The following is a 22,313-nucleotide window of genomic DNA, read 5'->3' as shown; positions in this document are numbered from 1 at the left end:
GGGGGAGAGGGAGGGAGGGGGGAGGGAAAGTGAGTGGAGGGGGAGAGGGAGGGAAGGAAAGAGGGAGAGGGAGAGAGGGGGCTAGAGAGGGATAAGGAGAGAGAGTGGGGGGAAGGGAGAGAGGGAAGGAGGGAGAGAGGAAGAGGGAGAGAGGGAAGGAGGGAGGAAGAGGGAGAGAGGGAGAGAGGAAGAGGAAGAGAGGAAGGGAGGGAGAGAGGGAGGGGGAAGAGACAGACAGACACACAGAAAGACACAGAGACAGAGAGACACTGTGTGTGTGTGTGTGTGTGTGTGTGTGTGTGTGTGTGTGTGTGTGTGTGGAGGGCAGTGCCCGGTAGCTTTCTATCATGGATTTAGAAGCCCTTCTGACTGACTTGGTACAGCTAGGCCCTTTATAAGCTAACAGGATTATTCCTGAGATTCCAGGACTGGCTGTCTCTCAGCTGTATGTCGTACCCCATCATTTTAGACCCCAGACGCAGTCAGATACAAGACCCTTGCATGTGCCCACCCACGGTGGCAATCAGGCAGGAGCCGTGGCACCAGCCTCTCTACTGACCATCTACAGGTCGCGGCTGCTCAGGGCATGCGCTCCTGTTCTCTGACACAGCCCCACATCCTTGTTTCTTCTTGCCTACTGTGTCTCAGGCATTGGGCAGAAAATCCTCCCCCAGAGCTAGTTTTGCCCTCTCTGGAGCCCCGTGGGCTTTGGACTTCTTGTAAGTCCATCTTCCCAGAGGACCAGGGGTCTCTTCTGCAGACCTGCCCAGCTCAGGCACGGGGCCCGAGGTCTTCCCAGCGCCCTGGCGAGGTCTCTGCGCACAGAGCCAGACCTGAGCCATTGGTTCATTTCCACCATGGCTCCTGAGGAATCAGAGACCCCCCGCCCCCCGATGTGACCCCCACAGGACCTGACACAGCTCAGGAGACTGGAGTGTGCACCTGGGGTTACGGCGGGTGCAGAGGGCATAGGGAGGGGGCAGAGGGTGTGCCAGGGGACAAGGTGACGGCTCGGCCACAGATCCTTGGGGGCATGCACTCAGGCGAAGCCCAGCCCCTGGGCCAGGCTGTGAACTGAGGGTCCCACCAGGAAGGTGGGGTCTCTGAGTGCCCTGCGCTCCCGGGGCAGGTGGGAGACCAGTAGCTGGAGCGAGTGCTCACGCACCTGCGGTGAGGGCTACCAGGTCCGCGTCGTGCGCTGCTGGAAGATGCTGTCGCCCGGCTTCGACAGCTCCGTGTACAGCGACCTGTGCGAGGCCGCAGAGGCTGTGAGGCCCGAGGAGCGGAAGACCTGCCGCAACCCGGCCTGCGGGCCTCAGTGGGAGATGTCAGAGTGGTCTGAGGTGAGCGTGGGCGACCGGGGGGGGGGGGGGCTCTGCGGCCTCCCTGCCCAGCCTGCGCGGAGAGCCTGCTGCACGCCCCTCACCCCGCTTCCTTCCAGTGCACGGCCAAGTGCGGGGAGCGCAGTGTGGTGACCAGGGACATCCGCTGCTCGGAGAAGGAGACGCTGTGCGACCCCAGCACCAGGCCGGTGGGGGAGAGGAACTGCACGGGCCCCCCCTGCGACCGCCAGTGGACCGTGTCGGACTGGGGACCGGTGAGGGCGGGGCACGGGCGGAGGCCGGAGAGGGACCCCCTCACTGGGCCTCATTTTCCCATCTTTTGGGGTGAAGGTGTGAGGGAGTTGCGCTTCTCTCCTGCTGTAATGAGAGCCAACCCTCATCCAAACCCAGCCCGCAGCACAGCTTCTGTCTCTATGTCTGCGCGCATCTCTCGTTTATCCCTCTGACTGTCTGTCTGTCTCTCTGTCTCTAGCCTGCCCGTGTCTCTCTCTGTCTCGCTTTGTGTCTCTCCTTGTCTCTGCCTCTTTGTCACTCTGTGTCTCTGTCCTTGTCTCTGCCAGATCTCTGTCTCTGCCTGTCTCTCTCTCTGTCTCTGTCCCTGTGTCTCTCTCCTTATTTGTCTCTGTCTCACTTTGTCTTGGTATCTTTCTCCATGTTTGTCTCTGGCTTTGTCTCTGGGTCTCTCCTTGTTTGTCTCCACCTCTCTTTGTCTCTGGCTTTGTCTCTGCTGTTGGCTGGGCGCCTCCAGCAGAGCTGGGGAGGTGTGTGTGACCTTTTGAGCTGTGCTTTTCTCTGTGTGTGTTTTGCATTCAGTGTGTTATTTCTGTAATTAGAACAGAAAAATGTTATTTAAGAAGTGGTTACTACGGCAACCGCGTCCCCATGCGGCACCAGAGCGGTTTCCCTCCCTTGGGGACGCGGTGGACGGGGTGTGCGTGTGGAGCAGCCCCCCGACGCTGTGTCCCCCCCTCCCGCAGTGCAGTGGAAGTTGCGGGCAGGGCCGCACCATCAGACACGTGTACTGCAAGACCAGCGACGGGCGGGTGGTGCCCGAGTCTCAGTGCCAGACGGAGACGAAGCCGCTGGCCATCCACCCCTGCGGGGACAGGAACTGCCCGGCGCACTGGCTGGCTCAGGACTGGGAGCGGGTGAGTGCCCTGCAGTGCGCACGGACAGACTCCTATCCACAGTGTGGGGCGGAGAGCCAGGCCGGGCGCAGGCTCCACTGGGGACAGCAAGGAATCCATTACACACGATGAGGCACAAGTCACTAAAACTTACTTGGAAATACACAAGTCCAAACAGGCAGAAAAGTCCCTGGCGATCTCTTGGACCTAAGAGGCCAGCGTGGTGATGTCTACAGAGCTGGCAGTGTCTCTCCCTGGGTCCTCGGTCTCAGTGGGGAAAAGGACGTAATGCCAGGGGCAGTGGGTGTTGGTGCCTTTGCTCCCGCCCTGGGGCCTGGGCTGCTGCTGGCCATCGAAACCCCGTGTTTTCACTCAGCTCAGCCTCGCCCCAGGCTCACCGTGTTGGATGAACAGCTGTCAAGCAGTTGTTTCAGGCACATTACCGTTAACAAACCATCCTTGCCCAAATTGCCACGAACCAATTTGTTTCAGAACAGACGGTTGGGGGCTAAGTTGCTTTTGATCAGATAGATCCGTCCCAGGCCAAATGCCTATCAGTCGAGTCAGTTCTCAGCCCATTTGCCTACTCTTCTGCGTGGTTTTCACCCCAGTGCTATTGACCAAACTATTACCACCCGGAGGTGACATGGCCAGGCTCCGGGTCCTTTCCGGCCTCTAGCGAGGCCTGATGCCCCGTCTGCCCCCACCACCCTTCAGTGCAACACCACCTGTGGGCGGGGTGTGAAGAAGCGGCTGGTTCTCTGCATGGAGGTGGCCAACGGGAAAGCCCAGACCCGCAGCGGCCCCGAGTGCGGGCTGGCCAAGAAGCCCTCTGAGGAGAGCACATGCTTCGAGAGGCCCTGTTTCAAGTGGTACACCAGCCCCTGGTCAGAGGTGAGCACCACAGCCCTCTCCGAGGCTGCCCCCAGCTAGGCCTGAGACCTGCTCCCTCCACCGTCCCTCCCCTCCCAGCCTGCCAGCCAGCCTTCTGCAGTCCAGGACAGAACGCTTTCACTCATGGGCTGATGCTCTACCATCTGAGACATGCCTCCAGCCCCCAAAGGGTGCTTCAATTGTGTGTGTGTGTGTGTGTGTGTGTGTGTGTGTGTGTGTTTGGCTTCTTGATGCTATTGGTCACGGCTGGCCTCAGATTGTCCTTTAAAGTGACAGCCAAGCGGCCTTGGGGATATGCTGGGGGGGTGCCGGGGGACGGAGGGGCCTGGGACCTGGTGTTGTAGGTTAATGGTAGCATGTCGGCCTCGAGTGGGGACAAAGGGTACTATGGCAGCTCCTTCAACACAAACTTGGCCCCTGCTCTGTTCTGTGGGCTCTCTCCTTGGTCCCCAAAGCCTCCAGGCTTGGGACCCGGGTGCACAAGGTGGGTGGGATTGAAGGAGCTGAAGCCTCGCCTCTCTGCGGACAGGAGCAGGGTCTCGTGGACAGCCCAGGCCCAGCACTCGGCCCGCGCGAGGTGCCCTCCTCCAAGAAGGGGCTCTTCCCCCACTCCTAACGCACTGAGGGTCAGAGCAAATCCCACCTCCCGGGGGCCTGGAGGGGCTGGGGCACCTTGAACCTGGGAACCCCAAGTGAGACTTGAAGACGCCCAAGACAAGCCACTGAAGCCCAGGGCTGGGAGTCTCAAGGGAGCCTCATAGGCCAGGCGCCAGATCCTCAGGCCCCATCTGCAGGCTGGCCACTGAGGCAGAGCCATTGTACCTTGCCACCCTGCTCCCCATCCCCTCTGACCCCCTCGGCCTCCCCCCCAAAGAGACCCCTGAGAGCTCCAGGGCTTTGCAGCGCCGCAAACCTCCTGACACTCTGAGGCAGCGGTGTCTGACCACTAGCTTTCACGAACTTGTCAAAGCCTGTTTATCTTCGTCCCCATGTCCCCCACTCCTGTGTGAGGTCCTCAGGGGAGAATGTGGGGAAGGCCAGAGCTGACGTTGACAATTGCTGGGCAGAGGTTGGAGAGCAGGGTCCCTTGGCCAGGTGGTGTGACCCGTGTGTCTAGCTTCGAGGTCCTCAGTTTCCACAAGAGTCCTTGCTCAATACTTAGGGACCGTAGAGCGGCATCAATGGGACCTGGTGCTCAGCCCCACAGTGTCACAGACCCCTCCGGCCCCCTGCTCTTGGCCTCTGTGGCAGGTGGGTGTCAAATCCCCAAACCTCAAAGCTCCAGGTGAGGTTTTGGAAGTGAGACTGGACCCTAGGAATGCTGGCCCCATTTGAGGGTGAAGTCGGACTTGCAGCTTCTCCTGCAGACCCGAGAGGCCCCTGCTCGGCTCTCCGACAGGGAGCTGCCTGGTCCAGATGCACAGCACTCACACACTCTGTACTGCCCACGAAGGGCACCGTTGTGGGTGGGAGACCCAGGGAGACCCGGGGACAAGCAGGCATCAGCCAGGAGAACCAGTGCAGGGGCGGATGTAGGGAGGACAGGGGTGAAATGTCTCTCTGCCTGGTGGCTCCCAGCTGGGATGGGGACCTGGACAGGGCCGGGACCCTAGAGAGCCATGCCAAGACCTGTACTTTGGGAATTGCGTTGGCTTTGGATGGAGGAACAATCCTGGGGCCAGGGCCAGCCCCGACTGGATGCCAGCACCACAGCATACGCTGGGCTATAGAAGGGGGGGAGCACTGGGCAAGAAGCACCTCCGTACTGGCCCCACAAAACCAGGGATGCTAGCACAGACGGAGGTGGACACATGACCTCTGCTGGACAGAAATGCCCCCCCCACAATACAGTCTGTGGGTTCAGCATCTGCCCCCCTAGTCTCCTCGATCTCCCAGGAGAGAGGACTGAGTGCCAGGACCCGCTGGGAGCCCGCCGATCTTCAGGGTCAGGTCCGGAGTTCCTCGTGGCAGACTGTCCTCTGGGTACTGATACCGAGTCCACCTCTTCCCTCCTTCAGACCGGCCCTGCCCCAGGCTCAGGGCAGGAAGCTGGAGGATGGCTGCTGCTTCTCCCCTTACCCTCACAAGCAGTTTGGGGGTGAGCCTGGGGGCAGAGGCCTCTTCCACCTTTAGAAACCCAGGGCTCAGGTCCCAGACAGCCCTGGGTGAGGTGGAGCCATCCATGTCAGGGAGCCACCACCTGCTGGGCCTTGGCCGGAGGACAGCAGGACAACTGGGGTCAGTAGATGTCCCTGCGCTCTGGGCAGCTCAGCAGGCTTTCTGAGGGAAACGTCTGGAGGGAGTGGGGGCGGGGCGGGGCTCCGCAAACTGCCTTTGGTTGGTCCATAGGCTCGTTCTGCACCCCAGACCTGAGTGAGTCAGTTGGGATCAGAGCATCTGTCAGGACAGGCTGAGAGAGGAGGGGAACCTCCCTCACTGTGCAGCTGGGGAAACCGAGGCAGAGCTCAGATGGGCACGAGGGGTCAGCATCTTCTGACTGGCAGGCAGTGACCTTCCTCTCTGGTTACTTCTGTTCAGCCTCAGCTGCAAGCTGTGGCCTGTACAGGGGTCAACTGGGATTCGGGGGCCAGTGGTTGGGGTGGGGTGGTGAGGCCCCTCCTCTCTCCCAAGGGTGGGGGCTATGCTGTGAATCTGTGCCTGCCTCTCTCACCTCAGTGCACCAAGACCTGTGGGGTGGGCGTGCGGATGCGTGACGTGAAATGCTACCAGGGAACAGACATCGTCCGTGGCTGCGACCCACTGGTGAAGCCTGTTGGCCGGCAGGCCTGTGACCTGCAGCCCTGTCCCACGGAGCCGCCAGGTGAGGAGGGAGGAGGCAGGCATGGGCAGAGCCAGTGCCCGGGGGAGGAGCAGCCATCAGCCAGGAGACCAGGCTGAGGAGGCTGAAGTATGGTAGAACAGGAATAGAGGATCCCTGGGGTCTGGCTGCTCCCAGCTTGGAGGGGATCCCAACCTGGCAGACACTAGGGCTCCTGAGAGCCCCGCTGGGGACCAGCCCTGGGCCTCAGATGGGAAAGCAGCTATGAGGTCAGGGTCAGAATCTCAGGCATCTCCATCTAAGAAGCTAGTGTTGGCCCAGGAGCAGAGTCTGGGCAAGGTCTATGGTTTGACACTTGGAAGATCCACAAGGCTCTGAGGTGTGTGTGTGTGTGTGTGTGTGTGTGTGTGTGTGTGTGTGAGATGGGTGCAGACCCAGGTGAGTTCTGCTGAGTACACTGAGTCAGAGGGCCTCTGTGGGCCCTGGGGCTATGCAGGCCTCGGGGAGGGGTACAGTGGCTCCCTTAAATTCTAGTCCCTAGCTTGGTGCCAGTGGCTTATATCTATAACTCTAGCTACTCAGGAAGCTGAGCTCTGGGGATCAAGGTTCAAAGCCAGCCTGGGGAGGAAAGTGCATGAGACTCTTAACCTCCAATTAACCACCACAAGATGGGAAGTGGAGCTGTCACTCAAGGTACAGCCCTAGCCTTGAGCACAAAAGTGCCTAGGTCCTGAGTTCAAGCTCCAGAATGGGTCCAAAAAATAAAGAACCAGGAGCTGGTGGCTCACACCTGTAATCCTAGCTACTCAGGAGGCTGAGATCTGAGAATATCGGTTCAAAGCCAGCCCTGGCAGAAAAGTCTGTGAGACTCTTATCTCCAATAAACCACCATAAAACTGGAAGTGGTGCTGTGGCTCAAGTGGTAGAGTGCGTTCCTTGAGCTGAAGAGTTCATGGACAGAGCCCAGGCCCAGAGTTCAAGCCCTACGACTGATAACAAAACAAAACAAAACAATCCTAGTTCCTGGGGTGTCACCTCTCTGGGTACACATATCAAATCACTTGGCAAGACCTAGGACTTCATGAAGAGGGGGACAGGAACTGGGAAAGGAGGCAGAGAGCCAGAGCTGGAGACCTGGAGCAGGTGGGGCCTGGAGCAGGTAGGGGTGGGAGCAGGTGGGGGTGAGAGCAGGTAGGAACCTGGAGCAGGTGGAGACCTGGAGCAGGTAGGGACCTGGAGCAGGTGGAGACCTGGAGCAGGTGGGGACCTGGAGCAGGTGGGGACCTGGAGCAGGTGGAGACCTGGAGCAGGTGGGGGTGAGAGCAGGTAGGAACCTGGAGCAGGTGGAGACCTGGAGCAGGTGGGGACCTGGAGCAGGTGGAGACCTGGAGCAGGTGGGGACCTGGAGCAGGTGGGGACCTGGAGCAGGTGGGGCCTGGAGCAGGTGGGGGGTGGGAGCAGGTGGGATCTGGAGCAGGTGGGGACCTGGAGCACATGGGGACCTGGAGCAGGTGGGGACCTGGAGCAGGTGGGGACCTGGAGCAGGTGGGGACCTGGAGCAGGTGGGACCTGGAGCAGGTGGAGACCTGGAGCAGGTGGGATCTGGAGCAGGTGGAGACCTGGAGCAGGTGGGGACCTGGAGCAGGTGGGGACCTGGAGCACATGGGGACCTGGAGCAGGTGGGGACCTGGAGCAGGTGGGGACCTGGAGCAGGTGGGGACCTGGAGCAGGTGGGACCTGGAGCAGGTGGAGACCTGGAGCAGGTGGGATCTGGAGCAGGTGGAGACCTGGAGCAGGTGGGGACCTGGAGCAGGTGGAGACCTGGAGCAGGTAGGGCCTGGAGCAGGTAGGAACCTGGAGCAGGTGGAGACCTGGAGCAGGTGGAGACCTGGAGCAGGTGGGATCTGGAGCAGGTGGGATCTGGAGCAAGTGGGGACCTGGAGCAGGTGGGGACCTGGAGCAGGTGGGGGTGGGAGCAGGTGGGGACCTGGAGCAGGTGGGACCTGGAGCAGGTGGAGACCTGGAGCAGGTGGGACCTGGAGCAGGTGGAGACCTGGAGCAGGTGGAGACCTGGAGCAGGTGGGATCTGGAGCAGGTGGGGACCTGGAGCAGGTGGGACCTGGAGCAGGTGGGATCTGGAGCAGGTGGGGTCTGGAGCAGGTGGGGACCTGGAGCAGGTGGGACCTGGAGCAGGTGGAGACCTGGAGCAGGTGGGACCTGGAGCAGGTGGAGACCTGGAGCAGGTGGGGACCTAGAGCAGGTGGGGACCTGGAGCAGGTGGAGACCTGGAGCAGGTGGGGGTGGGAGCAGGTGGGGACCTGGAGCAGGTGTGGACCTGGAGCAGGTGGAGACCTGGAGCAGGTGGGATCTGGAGCAGGTGGGGACCTGGAGCAGGTGGAGACCTAGAGCAGGTAGGGACCTGGAGCAGGTGGGGACCTGGAGCAGGTGGAGACCTAGAGCAGGTAGGGACCTGGAGCAGGTGGGGACCTGGAGCAGGTGGGACCTGGAGCAGGTGGAGACCTGGAGCAGGTGGGATCTGGAGCAGGTGGGGCCTGGAGCAGGTGGAGACCTGGAGCAGGTGGAGACCTGGAGCAGGTGGGATCTGGAGCAGGTGGGGGTGGGAGCAGGTAGGGACCTAGAGCAGGTAGGGACCTGGAGCAGGTGGAGACCTGGAGCAGGTGGGACCTGGAGCAGGTGGGGACCTGGAGCAGGTGGGATCTGGAGCAGGTGGGGACCTGGAGCAGGTGGGGGTGGGAGCAGGTGGAGACCTGGAGCAGGTGGGACCTGGAGCAGGTGGAGACCTGGAGCAGGTGGGATCTGGAGCAGGTGGAGACCTGGAGCAGGTGGGGACCTGGAGCAGGTGGGGACCTGGAGCAGGTGGGATCTGGAGCAGGTGGGGGTGGGAGCAGGTAGGGACCTAGAGCAGGTAGGGACCTGGAGCAGGTGTGGCCTGGAGCAGGTGGGGACCTGGAGCACATGGGGACCTGGAGCAGGTGTGGCCTGAAGCAGGTGGAGACCTGGAGAAGGTGGGGACCTGGAGCAGGTGGAGACCTGGAGCAAGTGGGGGTGGGAGCAGGTGGGGACCTGGAGCAGGTGGGACCTGGAGCAGGTGGGGACCTGGAGCAGGTGGGATCTGGAGCAGGTGGGGACCTGGAGCAGGTGGGGGTGGGAGCAGGTGGGGACCTGGAGCAGGTGGGATCTGGAGCAGGTGGGGACCTGGAGCAGGTGGGGACCTGGAGCAGGTGGGATCTGTAGCAGGTGGGGACCTGGAGCAGGTGGGGGTGGGAGCAGGTGGGGACCTGGAGCAGGTGGGATCTGGAGCAGGTGGGGACCTGGAGCACATGGGGACCTGGAGCAGGTGTGGCCTGAAGCAGGTGGAGACCTGGAGCAGGTGGGGACCTGGAGCAGGTGGAGACCTGGAGCAGGTGGGGGTGGGAGCAGGTGGGGACCTGGAGCAGGTGGGATCTGGAGCAGGTGGGGACCTGGAGCACGTGGGGACCTGGGGCAGGTGGGGACCTGGGGCAGGTGGGGTCTGGAGCAGCTGGGGTCTGGAGCAGCTGGGGTCTGGAGCAGGTGGGATCTGGAGCAGGTGGGGTCTGGAGCAGGTGGGGACCTGGAGCAGGTGGGGACCTGGAGCAGGTGGGGACCTGGAGCAGGTGGGATCTGGAGCAGGTGGGGTCTGGAGCAGGTGGGGCCTGGAGCAGGTGGGTGTGGGAGCAGGTGGAGACCTGGAGCAGGTGGGGACCTGGAGCAGGTAGAGACCTGGAGCAGGTAGGGCCTGGAGCAGGTAGGAACCTGGAGCAGGTGGGGACCTGGAGCAGGTGGAGACCTGGAGCAGGTGCGATCTGGAGCAGGTGGGATCTGGAGCAGGTGGGGGGTGGGAGCAGGTAGGGACCTAGAGCAGGTGGGGACCTGGAGCAGGTAGGGACCTAGAGCAGGTGGGGTCTGGAGCAGGTGGGGACCTGGAGCAGGTGGGATCTGGAGCAGGTGGGGTCTGGAGCACGTGGGGACCTGGAGCAGGTGGGGACCTGGAGCAGGTGGGGACCTGGAGCAGGTGGGGTCTGGAGCAGGTGGGGCCTGGAGCAGGTGGGGGTGGGAGCAGGTGGGATCTGGAGCAGGTGGGGCCTGGAGCAGGTGGGGGTGGGAGCAGGTGGGATCTGGAGCAGGTGGGGCCTGGAGCAGGTGGGAGCAGGTAGGGACCTAGAGCAGGTGGAGTCTGGAGCAGGTGGGGCCTGGAGCAGGTGGGGGTGGGAGCAGGTAGGGACCTAGAGCAGGTGGGGTCTGGAGCAGGTGGGGCCTGGAGCAGGTGGGGTCTGGAGCAGGTGGGGACCTGGAGCAGTTGGGGGTGGGAGCAGGTGGGGTCTGGAGCAGGTGGGAACCTGGAGCAGGTGGGGACCTGGAGCAGGTGGAGACCTGGAGCAGGTGGGGACCTGGAGCAGGTGGGGGGAGAGGGGGACCTGGGGCCGAGAGGAAGCTCCCGATGTTAGGGCCTGTGGGGTGAGGTCCTTTCAGAGCTATCCCTTCCTCTTGGCTACTCCATCCCAACCCCCTCTGCCCCGTGTCCCTTCCCCAGACGACAGCTGCCAGGACCAGCCAGGCACCAACTGCGCCCTGGCCATCAAGGTGAACCTCTGCAGCCACTGGTACTACAGCAAGGCCTGCTGCCGCTCCTGCCGACCCACCCACTCCTAGGCCCTGCACTGCAGCCAGACACCCAGGGCCCCACCCTGGGGCCCCTCTTTGGACACCCATCCTACAGGGGCCCCCAGGCTGTGAAGATGTGACACTGAGCCTCGGCTGACCGGAAGGGACTGTGCGTGCTCTGCACCTTGGCTCTGCCCGGCAAGGGAGAGGCCTCAGGGCCTGCCAGCCCCTCCCCACATGGAGCCTACTGCACGAAGCTGGACTTAGAGCCAGGAGGGGCCTGGCTGTGGCCCACTCTCCGGGAGCCCACAGTCCAAGCTCTTCTCTGGGGTGGCCAGGCCCTCTCCAGGTGACTCGCAGATGATCTGGAAAGGGGGTAACCTTGGGGTTGGGCAGGGGCCCCGGGCCGCCACTCTGCCCCGATGGTATTAGGGTGTCGATTCTTGGGGGATCCTCTCGTACAGCCGTACTGCCCCCACCCCCATCAGAGCGCGTAGGCCCCGAGGGGCCCTGCACTTTACCCAGGAAGAGGCCCGTCTCTCAGGGGCTCTTTGGTTACGGACAGCGGGGCGTCCCTGTGACTGTCCTCTCCACTCCTCGGTGTATTTTAATAAAGTGGTCGTATTTATGGCGGCGTTGTGGATCTCCACTGCTCCTTGGAGACGGCTGGGCGAACTGGGCCGGGCTGGCAGGTCTCCTGCTCCACCATGGGTGTGGGGCTGGGTGGGGTTGACAGGTGAAGGAAGCAAAACGGCCATGAGAAGAGAAAGGGGCGCTGGGCCCAGGGGACAGCTCTGGCGGGGGGGGGGGGGGTCACACAGAGGAGCTTAAGGAGACTCCACGGAATCTGAGCCTCAGCTCAGGAGAGGTAACCCAGGCCGTAGGGTGCTGGGTGGGCAGCGGGGCAGAGGCTGGGCCTCTGGGAGCCTGTGGACCTCAGGAAGAACCCCCTGGATTTGTGGGTGAGGAACATGGGCCCCCTTGGGGTGCTGCTTCACAGGGCTTCCCCCGCCCCCGCAGTGCTTGAGCAGGGGTGTGGGAGCTGTGGAGGGAGCATGGGCAGGCCTCTCCCCGGCCTGTGACTCGGGTCTTGCCACAAGCTGAGATCCAGAGCGGGGTCCACCATGGGGTCCTATCTTACAATGTCTGCATGCCTTGAGGCGTTGGGGAAACTGAGGCATCGAGCTAGCCCAGTACATTCCTGTGTGTGTAGATACGTGCATGCACATGAGCCTGCATAGATGCCCCTTCACGCGTGACCCAGGGTCCAGTCCTAAAACTCTAGGACCTTTGCTCCAGGTCACCAGCTGGGTTGGTACAGGGAGACCGTGCACCTCAGCCTCATTTCTGTTCTGCAACCTTCTGCCCCCCCATTCTCCTAGCTCTTATTCCCTTCCTCTCTCAGCCTCCTTTCTTTCTCCTTCCTCTCCCAGCCTCCTTTCTTTCTCCTTCCTCTCCCAGTCTCCTTTCTGCCACCATTTTCAGCATTGTTGTTGCATGTCAGGTGCTTCAGCATTGTTGACTGGTTTTATGATTTTGAGAGACCCCCCCCCCCGCACCACGCCCCAAGTAAGGGGAATGATCACCCCATTATATGGATGTGAAAACCCAGAGACACCCAGCAAGATGCTCCAGGTTGCACAGCCTGCTGTCCCCCACAGCCATGGCTTCCAGTCTTGGAAGATGGGCAGAGCCACGGGGAAGAGCTAAACAGCAAGGGAGGCTTGCTGTAGTGTCCCCTCACCAGGGGGCCGTCCAGGCCCCTCTAAGTGGACCCTAGACTCCCACCAGCTGGATGGGGGAGGCCGACTCCCCCTGGCCCTGGGGCAGCTTCAGAGAGTGGCCAGCAAGAACCAGGAGGACTAAAGACACAGAGCAGGGGTGTGGGAGACGAGTTTATTGCCCTCTGCTTTTCTCAGGGAGCCCAGTGGCTCCCCCAGCAGGCCCCATGGTGGCGTCCAGTGAACCAGGACAGACAGATGCTTATTTCAAATAAATCTATAACGTACACAGAGAGGGCAGGGGTCAGTAAGGGGGAAGTTAGGGGCAGCCCGGGGGTGGCCCTTCCACCCTTATCCCCCCACCCCCCACAAGGTTGACGCAACACAAATTTCCTGGGATGGGCTGAAGAAAGCCAGAGGGAGACGAGGGGTGAGCTGGGCTTCCGAGAATAAATTCAATCAGCATGTCAGACTGAGGCAGAGGAGCGAGGAAGGAAGAGGAGGAAAAAGGTTGCCAATGCCAAAGCCAACAGGTCTTCACTAAGTCCAATCAGTGCCTCTGGTAACTCCCTAGAACTTTCTAGTAAAAGCAAGAAGTGTTCTGCCCCACTCATGGGGTGGCCAGGGCACACTGGGCCTCGTCTTTTAGGAAGCTGTTTTCACTGGGAGCTTGCCCCAGCCTGGAATCTCTCCAGCTCAGCCCAGGGGAGATAGAACCCCCAAAGACAGAAGAAACCCTTGGAGTTACACCACCCAGACAGAGAACGCTGTCTCCTGGAGGCGGGGTCTACACCCCTCGCTGCTAGTGGACTTTGGGCATCATTTCCTTGGCCAGCGGGGAGGCTGGAGTGGTAGGGTCAGAGTTCCTGGGGTACCCTCACCCAGGCCCTGGTGGCTGCCACTCTGCGCGTACAGATGAGGCTCCCCACGGACCAGCAAGCTCTGCCCGGCTGGGTTTCCAGGCACTGGCCAAGGCCTGGGCCTCTCCTCAATTGGGTAGCAGGTGGTCGAGGGTGAGCTGGGGTGCTGTCTTTCCTGGGGTGCTGTCTGTCTTTCCTGGGGTGCTATCTTTCCTGGGAACCATGCTGGTTCTGAGAACCAGAGCTCAAAAGCCTCCATCTCTGTCTCTGTCTCTCCCCGCTCATCACACAGATGGGAAGACCAAGACCAGGTATGAGGAGGCCTCTCCAAGTCTCATGCTGACTTTGAGGCCCTTGAGCCCCTGGAGCCTAGCTCTGCTTGCCTTGCATACCCCAGCTCCCTGTCCAAGTTTCTTCTGGGTTTGTGTGTGTGAGTGTGTGTGTGTGTGTGTGTGTGTGTGTGTGTGTGTGTGTGAGAGAGAGAGAGAGAGAGAGAGAGAGAGAGAGAGAGAGAGGAGTTGAGGGAGGTGAAGGGATGGAACAATTGGTCCAGAGTCTTCGAGGAAGGGAGATTATAAGAGGCTACAAGGGCTGCTGGCTCCATGGAAGTCACCCCTCCCCTAACTAGCTGGGAAGCCCAAGGCCCAGGGAGAAGGTGTCAGGCCATGGTCACCCATAGAGAGGGCCAGGCTGGATTTGGAACCAGGAGCTGGCCCCCTCTCCCTGAGCCCAGAGCTGCCCTCCTGCATGCCCACCCCGCCCCCCAGCTTCCCTGCCCTCCCACCCCAGCCACCCCCCTCCCACCTCGGGCATACCTGTGTTCACCGAGCCCTCTGGCCGAAGAGGCCGGGGAGCGGCCCGTGCCGGAGGCCCCCACCCGGGCCCGGGATGCCACACCACCGCCCTCCCGCCACGCGGCAGGCCCGGCTGTGCGGTCACACGTCGGTGCTGACGCTGCGGCTCCGGGAGAAGGCCTCCCGCATGGCCGACAGGCGGTGGGGGTTGAGGGCCTGCAGACCCCCGAAGCCCCCGGGGGGCAGCTGCACGTCCTCCTGGCTGATGCTCTTGTAGGCCACCCGGCCCCCGCCGTTGCGCATGTCCTCGTCCTCGTCCTCGTCGGGCTCCTGCAGGAAGAAGGCGGGCGGCTCGTAGTGCGAGCAGCTGCGGCAGAGGGCGCGCGCCTGCGGGGACTTCTGGCCGAACGAGGTGGCGGCGGCCGGGTAGAGCGCCGGCCCGTTGGTCAGCACCAGGTTGCGGTTGGAGTGCAGGGGCGGCAGGTGAGAGTGGACGGCGAAGTCCGGCTCTTCTTCATCCTCCTCGGACTCGTCCTTCTTGCAGCAGTAGTACTGCGGGCAGAGAGCGGGGTGACTGTGCTGGACACCCCCAGCACTAGAGAGGCGCCCCCAGCCCCGGTCCTGGGGTGGTCCCGCTCTGCGCCCACTGCGAGCCTCGCTCTGTGCTAAGCCCTCAGCAAACCTTGCTTCTTAGCTGTGAGGCAAGCACAAACCAATCCCTATTTTACAGGTGGGGAAACTGAGGCACAGAGGGGCAGGTGGCCTGAGAGCAGCCTAGCTGGCTACGTCCTTTCCAGGCCCTGGCTTGCACAGCGACACTGCACAAGGCCCCTTCTCAGGAGCACATGGGGCCTCGGTCTCTCAAAAGCACCCGCAGGACAGGGGGCGCTGGGTGGTCCGGGTGCTCAGCCTGCTCTCCCGCCGGCCAGCGGTGTGCGGTCCACCTCGCCTTGGAGATCACCCTCGGGTCCCAGTGGCCCCCTCCCGGCCCTGGGGAGTACCTGGAGCCGACAGTAGCACAGAACCGCGATGATGCACAGCAGAATCACAGTCGCCAAGATGCCGCCAGTGATGACCACGGTCCCGGCTGTCATCCGCTCACTTCTCCATCAACAGCCTGCAGCGGATACCACGCCTTGTGACATGCCCAGCACCCTATGCAAACGCCACGCGCCCCATCTCAGAGCACCGAGAAGAGCCCGCCCAAGGGGGAAAAAGGACCCAGGACACGCGCACTCAAGGCAGGGGCCCGGCTGGGGACCAGGAGCTGGGAGAAAGCCAGGGCCTGCTCCGCCTCTCGCGCTTTCTCGTCTGCAACGCGCGGATGTGAATGGTGGGCTTTTGCAAAGACTCCACAGACACACCCTGGAGGACCTGGCAGGTGCCCTTCCGGTCACGCGGGGACAGGTTACACAGGCCGGGGAGCTGGGCCCAGGGTTTGTGGCCTGCCTTCCTGCTACCTTACCTCATTTCCACCTCATTAAACGTCTTTCCAGAACAGGGTTTCTGACTGTATTCCACTGTTTAATACAACCAATGCCTTTCTTTTAAATAGTAATATAATATATATCAATATATAATATAATATAATAAATGCATATATCAGGTAAATTTTACCATTCTCTCCATTCTTAAAGGCTGCATTTGAACTTTTTTTTTAAATTTCACACACCTGAAGAACAATTCTCTTCAGGATGCTTAGATTTAGAAAAGCTATTTTCTTCTTCCCTCCCTTCCTCCCTCCCTCCCTTCCTTCTCCTTGCTTTATTTCATGGTACTACTAGAACCTGAACTCAGGGCCAAGGGGCTGTCCCTTAACTTTTTCTTAACTTGAGCCACAGCACCACTTCCAGCTTTTTTGCTGGTTAATTAGAGCTAAGCGTCTCACAGACTTTCCTGTCCAGGCTGGCTTTGAACCTTGATCCTCAGCTCTCGGCCTCCTGAGTAGCTAGGATTACAGACATGATCCCCTAGCATGGGACTAGAACAGCTGTTTTCAAGCATTGTGACAGGTAAGAGTTAGGGATTCACTAACATTACTTGCTCAATTACTTTTCCAGCATGAAATCTTTGGGTATTTTTGTTACATTTATTCATTTAATTAATTATTTTTGTACCAGTAATGGGGCTTGAACTCAGGCCTCCTCCTCCCCCTTGGCTTTTTCCAATCAAGGCTAGTGCTGTCACTTGAGCCACGGCTTCACTTCCAGCCTTTTGGTGGTTATTTGGAGATAAGGATCGTGTGGACTTTCCTGCCCAGGCTTGCTTCAAACTGTGATTTTTCACATCTCAGCCTCAGCATGAGACCCGGGTGCCGGGCCCAACCTGTCATTTTTAACAGTTTATAGAACCTGGCTAAATCTCGTCTCATTGAATGAACATAGATAAAGCAAAGGCAGGTGTGTTCAGAGAATCTTCCTTCCTCCCTACCCATCCCGGAACCCACCGTGTTAGTTCCGAGTGGACCCCTGCAAGCACAGGATATTTCCTCTCCCTTTAACAAGTGAGCCCTTCCGGTGCCTTCCTTCGCTCCCCGTGGTGGCCCGTCCCTCCGTGCTATGGCAGGTGTGCCCCGTGGCCCCGCAGCTCTGGCCTGCCCTTTCCAGCCCTTGGGGCCCGTGGGGTGGAGGAAGCTCGCCCGGCTGGGCTCTGCAGGATGTGTGATCGGGGTGCCGTCGCCTGCTTCCTGCTATTCCACACAGGCACCAAACCTCGTAGTGCGCACGTTTCTGGAGACTTCGGCAAACTCTGCCAAGTCTCGCTGGAATTTGGGCCGATTCACCCTCTTCCGGGAATGCGTGGGAATCACGGACAGAAGGGATTTGGGTTCAGAGACTCAAGGTCTCTGTGGGGGTTGATGGGTTTGGGGGGAGTCGCACAGCCAAGCATTGTCTCAGAAAAGCCGTGGCTGCCGTCTGAGGGGGATGGGGCACATACCGACAAAGGGGCTTGCACACACCACGTGGAGCCAGAGACAAAGCTGGAACTGGAACCCAGATCCTCAACCAATAACCGACTGGTCCAGATGCACTCAGAGGACACAGACAGACGACAGACAGACAGACACATGGACAGCTCCAAGTCCAGACAGGCTGAGGTGCAGACAGGCAAGTCCAGACAGACCCAAAGCAGCGAGACTACAGGGCGCAGACACACTATCAGACCCAGACGGGGCAGGAGCCCCCGGGGACCCTGCTCGTTCCAGGCGTTCTGCCTGGAGCTCAGCCCACCTCAGCCTCCCGGGGCGGCTGAGGCCAGCTGGCGGGCTGGCCCCGCCGGGGCTGCACCCAGGCTGTGTGGGCCTCGCCACCTCGCCATCCAGACTTCTCTGGGTGAGGATGAGGAGAACCGCGCGGACCCCGCCGAGGGCACTGGGCTCAACCTCTGACCTCTTACCCCTCCCTGGGGGCCACAAGACTGCTGACTTCCTGGGCTAGCAGAAGGGACCGGGGAGAGCCTGGGACAACAGGGCCGGGCCTGGAGCCCTCATGCCTGAAGAGTGGGGTGTAGGGAAGGGGCAGGGGCGGCCTGTTCTGTGAGCATCTGTCCAGGAAGCAGGCCCCTCTCCCGGACGGCAGGGACACAGGCTGCCTGTGTGAGGAGCCCAGGGCCTCTGGGACACGGGCCCGGCATCACCAGCCCACCTGAGACCACCATGGCCACCCTTATTTGATGCGCACAGACCCCAGCCTGGAGGGGAGAACCAGCAAGACTAGCTGTACTCTGTAATTCCCCCCTGCCCCGCAGTGCCACACCCCACCCCAGTTTCCCTGGCATGAACACCCCAAATTCCACGGCACCATGTGGGAAGACATACTGCAGCTCATGGTTTGGGGGTGCCTCACCCGGCCCTGGTGTCTGAGTCCTGCCCGAGTAGCTGCATTGCCTATAGACTGTACAGAACTCAAGGTGGATAACCCTCAGAGCTGGGTGAGTAGACCCAAGACCTGAGGCCCAGGCTGGTCTCTGCTGGTCACCAGCCTGGGCAGAGGCACGGTGGCCGGGGCTGGCATTTTGGGGTGACAGATGTAGGGAGCCAGAGGGAACGGGGGAGGGCAGGGTACACAGGAGCAGCGGGGCCACTAGGAATCCTGGAAGGCGCCAGGTCCTCCCGGGCGATGGAGGTGTCCTCCAGGGTGATGGAGGTGTCCTCCCGGGCGATGGAGGTGTCCTCCCCGAGGGTTTCCGGCTCAAGCCCAGGGCTGGTCCTTCTGGTCCCAGCGCGGTGGTGAAGCCTCACTGAGCTTCGTCTGCAGAGCCAGGGGACCCATGCGAACTGCACGTGACCTCTAGAGGCTGAATTCATCCCCCACGCCAGTGCTCCGCCTGCCACCGACCTCGGCCACCCCCCTGGGCCACCGTGTGCTCAAGGGCCCCACCGAGGCTGGGCCGGGCGCTCTGGGAGGACAGAGCCAGCGGGTGGCATGGTGGGGCGGAGGGAACTCCTGGGGATGGGGGAGGTCCTCCATGAGTGTGAGTGGACGGGACTCCTGCCTGCCTGCCCTGCTCGACCTGCAGGTAAGGTCTGGCTCCATTGCTCTGTGTCTCGGCTTCCTCCTCTGAAAAGCGAGCGGAGGATGCTGAGGATTCTGAGAAGACAGCGTGTGAATGCTCCGTGTGCGGTTACCCCGTGGCCCCCGCCCCCAGCTGGGTCTGTGTCTCCGTCAGGTCCCTGAGGAGTTGGCCACTCTTGCCACCGAGCCTCTGTCTCGCTGAGCTCGCCCCTCTCTCTCTCTGCCTGGCCCTCAGGGCTCCTCAGCCTGTGGGTCTCCGGCAGCAGGCAGCCTGGCGGCGTGACGGGAAGGGTGCCGGCTCAGGCCAGATGCCCAGGGCTGTCAGCAAGCGCTGCTCCAACACCCGGGCCGTCCAGCTGGAGCATCTCAGCCCCGCTCTGCAGATACACGCCCGCCGGGATCTGCAGATACGCCACAGCCGCCAGGCCCCGGGGCCGGGCCCGGCACAGACGCACACGCCACTGGAGACTCAAGTGCACCCGCCTGACATCATCCGCTGTTACTCCAGACAGTCCTGTGCGACGCGGCCTCCCTCGGCCCGGCCCAGACTTCCTGCCTCCCCGCTGGCTCTTGCTGGGCCTCACGAAGGGAAACTCCTCCCTCAGATCAGCACCACCAAAGCCTGGCCCACGCCTTCCTCCTCCAGGAAGCCCTCTTGAACCTAACGCATACCACAGAGCCTGTCAGTGCAGGTGATGGACCCCCTCACGCCCCTCGGTAGGATGCAGTAAGATGATTGACTAGAGGTCTCTGCCCACTCCTGCCACCTTCCAGGGCTGGGCCTCACCCAGCTGCACGGGGTGCCAGCCCCCAGGGGCCGTGGTCTTGCCCCAGATGCCCAGCAGATGAGGGACTATCTTGAAGTACACAGCTGTGTGTCCTGGGGTCAGCCTCTCATGAGGGTCAGTTCCCTTTGTAATAGGGTATGTGGGGCTTCGGGCTCGCATTGCTGACCAGCCCTGCAAGTGGTCTGGGTGGTTACCATGTACCCCAAAATGCGAGAGTCCTAGTCAGGCACCGGTGGCTCACGCATGTAAATTCTCACTACTCAGGAGGCTGAGACCTGAGAATCTTGGTTCAAAGCCAGTCCAGGCAAGAAAGCCCATGAGCAAATAAGCTCAGGGACCATGCCCAGACTCTGAGTTCTAGCCCCAGGACTAGCACGAACAACAACAACAATGATAATATCAACAACAATGACAATAATAATAAATTGAGACTCCTGAACATAATAAGTACCAAACAGTAAGCCAAGGTAAGCTGACAGAGGGCTACTGACCCTATGATTCAGTCATCTGGGACAGGCCCTGGTTCCGAGAACATGAGGTGCAGTGGGGAGGAGGTAGGGGTGCAGTGAAGAGGAGGTAGGGGTGCAGTGGGGATGGGGGGGGTGCAGTGGGGAGGGGGAGGGGTACTGTGGGGAGAGCTGCCGTGGGGAGGGGGTGGCCGTGAATGGAGGGCTGGGACCAGGGGCTTCTTAGAGGACCAGTCCTGGAGGGTGAGCTGCCTCCACAGGCCTGAGGGGACAGCCCAGGACAAGACTCGGACAGAGGCTGCCAGGCAGGCTGTGACTGCCCAGCCCGGCTCACAGCCCCATGCACGTCCACACCTCCCACCGCCAGCCAGTGCCATTTGGTGAGAACCTGGCGGAATTGTTCATCTGCCCTCCCTTCCCCCCCCACCATACATGGGTTTCAAGCTTTAGAAACAGCGTTGCTTCCTGTCTTTGCCAGTTGCTCAAGGGCAGACTGTGAGAAGGGGCCCCTCCATGTGCCGCCCCCACCCCCAAGTCTGGGGAAGGGGCCCCGGTGGGCAGCAGCCCCTTCCCATAGCCAGGTCTTGCCTGGGCCCCCAGCCTGGGGCGCAGCCACGCACAAGCCCTCACTGTCTCCGGGGTCCAGGCAGGAAACACCTGGCAGGAGAACGAGACACCGCCTCCACCTGCCGCCCCCACGCGCCCTTCCCTGGCAGGACCCCCCTGCGCCACTGCCATCTGGACCACACAGCCCGTGCCTGTGCAGACACTTTTCCTCCGCCCCTCTTGCCGTGCCCCCAACTGCCTTAGCGGCTAGAGACCCGAGCTCCACAGTCTATTTATTTAGCACTCTGCCCCAGCCCTTGCCAGTGCCTTCATGGTACGGGACCCGCAGTGAGGCCCGATGAGGGCTCTGTCTGCTCACCGGAGATGCCCGGGGCTCCTGCAGGTGCCAGCAAGATGCCACCTCTGTGCTGGCCAGGCCCGCTGGAGCACCGAATCTAGCAACTTCCAACCCCATGGGACACCAGCATTGGGGGGCCTTATAAACACACACACACACACACACACGCACACACACACACATGCATACACACACACTGGGGACCTGGCAGTTTTTCCAATCCTGTGAAGATGGTGCCACTCATTTCCAGACAGGGATCCTGAGGCTGGCTCGGTGCATTGTCAGGCTGGGCCCCCAGGCTTGCTGTCTGTCTCCCAGGCTCTTCTCCCTGCCTGTGCCTCCTCCAGGGCTCACAGGTCCCTTTCCTCACAAATACTGGTTGTACAGTACTCAGCTACCTGGAAGCCCAGGGGCCAGGCTCTGCGAGCGGGCGGAGAGTTCCTGTCTAGACCTCCTCCTTCCTAATTTCACGCTCTGCGGGCTCCCAGATTCCTGCATTTTGTAATAAATAGACAGGAAAGAGCTCCGCGGCTACCCTGGTGGGTCTCGGAGAAGAGATATTATCCAGAGCCAGCTGGAGGTGGGATGGCGGGAGGGGGCTGGCCCAGAGCAGCTCCCCACAGTGCCTGCAGTGTCTCCCCAAAAGCACCAGCCCAGCCAAGCCCCCCACCCCCCAGCTCAGCCCCGTCAGGGCCAGAGGGCCACAACTCCCAGAGCGCTGGAGGCCCCAGCCACGTCCTCCACAGGGAGATGAGGAGATCCAGGTTTGGGGTCAGGTGGGATCAGGTGGAGGGATGATAGCGTTCTGGAAACACATGGAGAGCCTGAGTTTGCCAAACTTGGTGGCCTGGCTCTCCAAGGGGCCCCCCAGAAAGAGCACAGTGACCCAGACATCTCGCTGGCTGATCCCAGGCCCCCCAGATGTGTGGAAGCTCTTCCTGGACTCCAGCTACAGAGCCCTGGGGTCAGGACCAGAGTTTGGGGCCTCGCCCACTGTGCACAGCCCAGCGGAGGCTATGAGCAAAGCGAGCCTGTGGGTGAATGAATCCCAGTCTGACCCCAGTTCCCACGCTGGGCTTGGCTGGGCTAGGGTGTGACAGGGACCGGAAGGGAATGTTCTGTGCCATGTAGCCATGAGAACACCTGCTCTGCAGATCTCAGCCAGCCCAGGGTGGATGACTTTCTTGGTGGACAGAGAGAATGGAGGGACTAGGCAGGAGCTGCCACCTGGATGCAGCCCAGGCCACCTGGGAGACAAGGCTCCACACAGCTCTTTGCAAGGAGAAATGACACCATGACCCACATTTTCGAGGGAGCAGACAGGCCAGGAGGCTGAAACCACAGAGCCAGCAGACACCGCAGGCTACAGACACCCATGCTTGTGTCACCAAGCACTTCCCTGGAGTTCAAAGCCACCCTGTCTGGAGTCTGTGTTTGGAGGCTGCATTTAAGATCGGCTCCAGCTGGCCCGTGGCTGC

General features: G+C 61.3%; 2 protein-coding genes across 2 annotated transcripts in view; one reads left to right on the top strand and one right to left on the bottom strand.

Annotated features, from left to right (window-relative positions):
• Adamtsl2 (ADAMTS like 2) overlaps nt 1-10,861 on the top strand; it is a 40,612-nt gene extending 29,751 nt beyond the window's left edge. The window contains exons 14-19 of the mRNA XM_042680923.1: nt 1,130-1,343; nt 1,442-1,597; nt 2,321-2,491; nt 3,188-3,364; nt 6,041-6,185; nt 10,717-10,861. Of these exons, the coding sequence (XP_042536857.1) occupies nt 1,130-1,343; nt 1,442-1,597; nt 2,321-2,491; nt 3,188-3,364; nt 6,041-6,185; nt 10,717-10,835 (982 nt within the window). The 3' untranslated portion in view covers nt 10,836-10,861. The remainder of the gene's footprint in view (nt 1-1,129; nt 1,344-1,441; nt 1,598-2,320; nt 2,492-3,187; nt 3,365-6,040; nt 6,186-10,716) is intronic.
• A 3,441-nt stretch (nt 10,862-14,302) lies between these two features.
• On the bottom strand, nt 14,303-15,279 carry Fam163b (family with sequence similarity 163 member B). The gene is made up of 2 exons (XM_042680934.1): nt 15,164-15,279; nt 14,303-14,714 (listed from the first exon to the last, which is right to left on the bottom strand). The coding sequence occupies exons 1-2, from the start codon at nt 15,254-15,256 to the stop codon at nt 14,304-14,306; spliced, it is 504 nt and encodes a 167-aa protein (XP_042536868.1). The 5' UTR covers nt 15,257-15,279; the 3' UTR covers nt 14,303.
• Between the last annotated feature and the right edge of the window lie 7,034 nt (nt 15,280-22,313).

Source organism: Dipodomys spectabilis, unplaced genomic scaffold (genome assembly GCF_019054845.1).
Source record: "Dipodomys spectabilis isolate Male_0828 unplaced genomic scaffold, ASM1905484v1 ptg000067l, whole genome shotgun sequence".
NCBI lineage: Eukaryota > Metazoa > Chordata > Mammalia > Rodentia > Heteromyidae > Dipodomys > Dipodomys spectabilis.
Note: the sequence above shows the minus strand (reverse complement) of the source record. Positions and strands in the feature narration are given on the sequence as shown.

What these genes read in the sequence shown, in the direction of transcription:
- Fam163b (XM_042680934.1), bottom strand. Translation starts at nt 15,256, where the DNA reads ATGACAGCCGGGACCGTGGTCATCACTGGCGGCATCTTGGCGACTGTG. An exon ending in TGTGCTACTGTCGGCTCCAG is followed by an intron (nt 14,715 to 15,163) that starts GTACTCCCCAGG and finishes CTCTGCCCGCAG; the next exon opens with TACTACTGCTGCAAGAAGGA.